Raw genomic sequence first — 6,729 nt, 5'->3', positions numbered from 1 at the left:
AGCATATATAGAGTGGATGTTAAAAAGATTAGTCTTGTTACATTTTTGTTCAGGCACACAGCAAGCTGAAAAAAAAGTAGCTAACAACTTTATTTTTTAACTAACTATCCCTCAACTGTCCCACCATTACCCCCAGTATTCAATGTAATCCAGATGTGCAATCTGTGCTTCAAAAATATTTGAGATTTCTTATTTAGAGAGGAAAAAAATAGAGAGTCGATTTTAACACGTGTGATCCTGGGTATCAGTTTGGAACCCAAACTGGCATGTATGCTGGCTCAGAACACAAAATAAAACATCTTGCCTTCAAACTGGATGAGCTGAATGGCCTGACATGCACTGTCCTTCTCATGATCTGCAAACATGAGACCCACAGCAACATTATACTGCTGACCTGAGGAGGCCCTTTACTGCTCGACCAATTTGCCTGTGGTGTCTGCTTGCAAGCGTGGGAGTATGAGAGGAGGAAAAGTAGCTATGTAGGTGATGAAGTGGCAGAAAAGCTAAGTAAAAACACAGAGAAAAAGGTAAATATGTTCTAGGAAACCTCTGGCTTAGCCAGATATGACAAAAAGTCCTAAAGAAAAAAAAAAAAAGCAGTAATACATAAACATTTCGTTTAATTAGACAACTATAAAGCAATCAATACAAAACCACTGATCATCTCAAGACATGATTTCGTAGGGCAGTTACTCACATTTTTGTTGCAAATGCAGACTTTCAAAAGACCAGGCTATATGCCAAGAAAAGAGAAGTCAGTAATGTTACATAAAGCAGTGATTATACTCCCCTGACAGCTGCCCGCACGACTCTTCTGTGTCTGTCAAAAAATGAACACATATTAGGCAACATCATCTAAATCATTGTAAACAAAGACTGTTTAGAACAAGTGCAGTCAATAACAACACTGCTAACTTGCACAAATCACAACGCAGAATGGATGTGCTTAATGAAAGCATGTTGGCTCAAATCTGTGTTTTCTTCTTCAATATTGCACTTAATGTTTGCTGTTAGCTGAAGGATCTGAAGGATTCAAGTTTCCACTGATACAGACCAAGGTTTTCATTTGACCATTTTGGTTCGGTGTCTTTCTTACTTATTTAAGCAATGAACAGGAAAAAGTTCTAAAAGATCAGTGTGTGCATATTAAGAAACAGCAAACATGATCAAAACAGGAGTTTTGCCATCATAGCTAGTCTAGAATAATAGTGACAAATCCTTAAAGCCGAAGACCATAGTGTTAAATCAGCCTGTGTTCCATTTCTGCAAGTAGTGCTGAAATTCAACCCAGAGTTACATCCCACATAAATACACACATGAGAAGTGGCAAAATGCACCAAAGAACCCAGTAAAACTGCAGTTCTCACTGTAGCCTCTAAAGAAATGGATGCTGAACATCCCAAACTTGAATGTCTGCAGTGTGCAAGCAGCCAAAACTTTGTAAGCCTCAGCTTTAAGATCTTATGTTATGAAAAATTGTGATCTGCAGTTTAAGATTCCCTGAAAACAAACAATTAAGCCACCAGAGCAGTGAAGGTGCTATGCAAGCAGCCTCCCATTCTAGGGAAATCTTTGACTTTTAATTTTGGGTTGTCAAACACAAGTACCACACCTTGTAGCACAAAGGTTGATATTTAAGAAAACAATTTAAACAAACTTAAAGTAAGATCAAATGCACCTAATTTCCTCCTTCCCTCCATTTCAAATTTAACCTCTGGACCTGAAGTTCAGCACTTGACAATGATCCTCTGTAAGTAAACATCTGCAAAGACATCTTTAGAGTTATGTGCCCCCAGCTCAGACAGACAATCTACTAAAAATTCCTACATCTAATACATAAAAGAGTGACAACACAAACAACTTGTCTCTTTTTTGCAAGATAATTTGATCACAAAGTTCTTAGAATTATTCTAAAAATTACCTCAGCCAAGTGAGAATTTTGCTCGCTGCAATTAACACATTTCTGAAGTGTTTTGGTCAGAAGTTTAAGCAATATTCATTATTGGATTAACTAATCCAATTGAATGCAATATACAAACATTTGCCTTCCCTCTCTAAGATTGAGACCATTTCAAATGGCGTCTTTCAGAAAAATACTTGAGTTTCCTGTACCTCACAAAATAGTATCTTCAGATGTTTAGATCTACCTTTCAGCTTTGTACATTAAGTAATTCAGCTTCAGGATGTGGTAACTAATGTCAGAAGTGCAACTATTACTTTCTGAAATAATATGATTCTGCAATGGTTGCCTCTTTCAGTGGGGAGAGAAATTTACTGCACAGCTAAACTGGTTTGTAAGTGGATAAGTATTTGAATATGAACACTGAAATTTTTTTCTCCTGTTATTACACCAGGAAAGGTTGACAAGAATGTTATAAATGAGACCTAACTGTCTGAAGAAGGTGAGGTGAAGGAAGCACTTCTCTAGTATCATCATTTGACCCTAACTCTAGAACAAAATTCAATATCACAGAATGTAAAAAGAGTCAGTAATAAAATAACATACATTAAATAGTTCTCTTACTTCTGCTAATGGGAACAAACATACAGGGTTTCCTCATTTACCCAAAAGCCTTGTAAATGACCTGATTCTACAGAGCTTCTTTCTTTGTAGATACTGTAAACATTTAGAATTTCTAAGGCTAAAAACAGGCACAAATCTTTCATGAACTGTTATTATTCCTAAAAGCATTAAGGAATATATTCCAAATCTGCTATTCCTTTTTATAACAATGGAAATAAATTAAATATAATATAATTCACAATGCAGGTTCTTATTAGAAAAGAAATAGAGGTTAATTGTGACAACAATTAATAATATATAGGGAATACTTTTTTTTTCTTAAATGATCTATTACATCAAAATGACATTTCCAGAATCTCTGTGCTGGGCGTTACTCCGTTTTTATAAAGTGAGAAGTTTAATTAGTGACTAAAAGGTTTCTAAGTGGATAAAATTCAACCAGTGATGCCAGCATTATTAGCACCCCAGCTTTACACCAACGCAGGTGAGATCTGCAATATCCACTCTGCAGACTCTGACACTGAAGCCACATGGTAGGTGGCACCTTCTGAAAGGCGTTAAGACGCTCCTCTCCGTAATTCCCCCATGAGGTGATTTTGTTTTGTGCCTCGTTAAGGTACCTGAGCCAACAGTCTTGTTTTGGGGCTGGTTTTTCAAGATTTCAGAGGTTTTCTAGCCTCTGTTCCAGGTTCCCTTTTGCTGAGCAGCTATGCCTTAGCCAACACTTCAGCAGACTGACTCCCACACATGTTAGCAGCAACGCATTTCCAGGGACACGATGCAAAAATATTGTCCTCTAGGAGTCCTTTTATTCCCTGCACCCTTCTGGACAAAAGAACTCACCACCAAGTAATCTTGAATTCATAGATAGGGCGTTTGCAGTAGTAGTGATTGATGAGGTGTTTATCACACACCCCAATACACTGATGATCCACAGTTATCCCTCTATCAGACAGGTCTGTCACGATACAGTGCAGAAGATCATACACATCAGCCACAGCCTCCCAGGGGCCAAAGGACACATCTACTTCACAATGATGTTCAAAGAGCTTTGTCTCACTTTCACTCCTTTCAAAACGTAAGGAATTGAAATGTGGGCACTCGTAGGGAGTGATGGGCATCTCCTCTTTGAAGACACAGACCTTCAGCTTTGCAAACCTTGCTTTTCTTTGCATAGCTCTAAGCTTTGCTATCTCGATTATCCGTTCCAAATGATCTGAAAAACAATAAAAAGTTGAAAAGAACAATGAAACACCTTGTAAAAGAAAACATAGGCAATTATTTAATGTGAAACACACCACTTCAGCATTTAACAGGTCACTCTTAATATTAGCAGTTATGGGAAGTTGCATGTAGCTGGATATACAGTGATTAAATCAATCTCAGTTGTCTTATGAACTTGGTGTTCTTACTGTATGCCCAAATTTATTCAACTGCAGGTCCTAACGGACCAAATGCAGAGGCAGAGAAACCTTCTCTTTTAAGAACAAGCTTTGCATGTCATGGCCTAGATCTTGCTCTCTTTTAAAGTGAGCACAAAAATCCACATCTGTGGAGGCAGCAGAAACAAATCTGACATGAAGACCTCAAAGATCTGAAGAGCATGAAAGATACATGACAAGCTTCTGCAGTACTATGGGATTAGTTTGAAAGGTGAAAGCAGACCTAAAACCACCATGTCTACCATTTGAGCCACTCTAGAAGAAACCACCAATACTACTTTGTTTATTTACCTTTGTAATATGGCATTAGGCCCAGGAAAGCTTGTCTAACTTTTTCTCCTTTGAGAGGCTGGATATCCTCTAGATTGTCTAGCAATGGTCCTATGGAATAATACTGAGCTTCCTTGTAAACTGACCTCACTCGTTCTCTTGGTGGCAGGTCACCAGATCGCAGAAAGTTAAGTATGTCTCTAAAAAAAAAGGGCAAAAATATTATTAAATACCACATTTCTGACGAACTGCAGGTGGAAAAGGAGAGGAAATGCTGCATACTCATTGTTTCTTCTACTGAGATACAAATTCTTACCCTTAGACAGGAATTGAAATAAGTGTGATTCATATTTCCAACATATGTTTTTAAAAGCATTTGCTGCATTCAGGTTTAAGTCATCATTTCACATTTTGCCTCTGTTAATGTCAAAACTCACCCAGCTCCCCTCCCCTCCACTGTATCTTAAACAAAATTTCAAAGTGGCATAACCACTTAAAATAGGAGAGGACAAAATATTTCATGGCAAAGATCTGATAGTCACTGCATTTCAAATTTAGGTCTCTGACAAAATAATCTCTTCCATTTTCCTGGAGAATCATATGCAAGGGCATTTTATCCCACACAGAACCAAGATTCTAGCCAAATGGATGGTGCATCTGCAGAGGAGGTGTTCTCTTCACAGGATCAGGGTCATACTTGTAGTATTTGTAATAATAATAATAAGAGAGAAAGAAAGAATATTTTCTCGTAGTTCTAAAACAGTTAAACTACAAGATTTTTAACAGGGAAAGAAATCACTTTAAAGTGGAAGTAAAATCACTTTTAACCAATAAGATTATTATTGACCATGTCAAATGAAACAAGCATTACTGCTGCCTTCATCACAAAGTCAACAAATACAGCACATACTAACTTGGCTCTCTGTTCCAACGATATTTTGAATTCAAGATGATAACATTATAAATAAATTGATTTTCCAAATTGCCAAATGTAAAGAAACCATTATTTTCCAATAAATATAGTGGCTTAAACTGTTTGTGTCCCAGATTATTGTACAACCCAAATGTGCTTTGAAAATAATTTAATACTTCACTGTTGAAGAGACTAAGGAAATCTCTACAAAGGAGAGACAAGAAATAGAAGTTAATTTGCTAAGTGTGCTTTGGGTGAAAACCTACGACACAAACAGAATGTAACCAGAAGGGAAAAAAAATGACAACTTTTTGTTCTTTAAATAATTTTCTCCAGTAACAACTTTGAAAGTGTATTACTGAGGACACTGTACCTACCCAAAGTAGGTTCCATCTCTGTCAATGAAGTATCTGCCTTCAGCATCTGTTGGAATGTAGTGTCTCCCACTGAACATAGCCGCCAGCATTGTGTCCTCGTAGCGCCTCAGTGTCGACAGCCTGGTTGTAAAATACATGCCTCCTACGTTCAGTGGCACAACTTCTGGAAACTGCAAAAGCAATCACATCATCAGAAGTGAGCCTCTAGTCCCCTGCAGGCATCTTCAGGCCAAAAGGGTTACAACTGTTAAAAGACATAAATGCTTCTTTCCTGGCCTGTCGCCACAACACAGTGAGGTTCAAGGGTTAAAAACCTGGATGCTTTGGCTGCCTTCTGGGTGTCACCACTGACCGTTTTCATTTCAGTGGGAAATCTGAAACAGCAGCCATCAACTCGGCTTTATGCCAGACACTCACGAAAAGAATGAATGCCTCCGCTCAGCATTTTTGGGAAAAGAAAAAAAAAACAAACCCAAAACAAATTGTCCCCAGCCTCACACGCCCCCACACCCCAGCCCCACCCACCCACTCACAAGGGAGGAAATCTCAGGCCAACCTTGGGACTTGCGCTGAGTCGCTCTCCACTGCTTCCTTTACTCTACATTACTACACTACACGCTGAAAGCAGCGATTCTGTATTTACATTAGGCTTACAGCAGGCCTAACATCTTTATTTCACACCATAACACGCCTTGGTACCAGAATAAACACTGAAGTTATATTTGTCAAGTCCAAACGTGGATGGAAATTCTGAGCAATGCTGCCAAGCTATTGGAATAAAATTCAGGAGACTTGGTTTTATTCAACAATTTAGCTGCTAATGGAAACCAAACTGGATAGCTGTAAGTATTCCAACAAAGAAATCCCGAATTCTTTGGCACCTGGGCATACGTGCTGCAATAACTGGACCCTGTCAGACGAACAGTACCAGCGAGCTCTTACCTGCTGAGGCAGCAGAGGTAGCGCTTGTCCTGCCTGGGTCGCAGTAGGAGTGGCTGGCTCTTGGAAATCATCCTCTGCATCCGAGCTCGACATGGCATCATCCGGGTTCCCACTCACTTTGTTCTGCCCCGTAACTACCACCATCCCTCTGGCTCTCGTCAGCAGGTCTGCTGGGTAGGCGGCCGTGGCAATGCTAAACGGGAAACCGGCCCCAAATTACCGAGGCGCCGTCCCCTCCAGCTGCGGATCGCCCGGCAGCGG

The 6,729-nt window shown here is 39.3% G+C and overlaps 1 protein-coding gene across 1 annotated transcript; it reads right to left on the bottom strand.

Moving 5' to 3' along the window:
• Positions 1–3,079: 3,079 nt before the first annotated feature.
• On the bottom strand, positions 3,080–6,657 carry KCTD7 (potassium channel tetramerization domain containing 7). Its single transcript, XM_008939848.1, has 4 exons — positions 6,469–6,657; positions 5,527–5,696; positions 4,258–4,436; positions 3,080–3,740 (listed from the first exon to the last, which is right to left on the bottom strand). Exons 1-4 carry the CDS (start codon positions 6,610–6,612, stop codon positions 3,364–3,366), a joined length of 870 nt encoding a protein of 289 aa, XP_008938096.1. The 5' UTR covers positions 6,613–6,657; the 3' UTR covers positions 3,080–3,363.
• Positions 6,658–6,729: the final 72 nt, after the last annotated feature.

Source organism: Merops nubicus, unplaced genomic scaffold, assembly GCF_000691845.1.
Source record: "Merops nubicus isolate BGI_N331 unplaced genomic scaffold, ASM69184v1 scaffold47984, whole genome shotgun sequence".
Lineage (NCBI taxonomy): Eukaryota > Metazoa > Chordata > Aves > Coraciiformes > Meropidae > Merops > Merops nubicus.
Note: the sequence above shows the minus strand (reverse complement) of the source record. Positions and strands in the feature narration are given on the sequence as shown.

What these genes read in the sequence shown, in the direction of transcription:
- KCTD7 (XM_008939848.1), bottom strand. Translation starts at nt 6,612, where the DNA reads ATGGTGGTAGTTACGGGGCAGAACAAAGTGAGTGGGAACCCGGATGAT. An exon ending in TACCTCTGCTGCCTCAGCAG is followed by an intron (nt 5,697 to 6,468) that starts GTAAGAGCTCGC and finishes TTGCTTTTGCAG; the next exon opens with TTTCCAGAAGTTGTGCCACT. An exon ending in CCTAATGCCATATTACAAAG is followed by an intron (nt 3,741 to 4,257) that starts GTAAATAAACAA and finishes ATTGTTTTTCAG; the next exon opens with ATCATTTGGAACGGATAATC.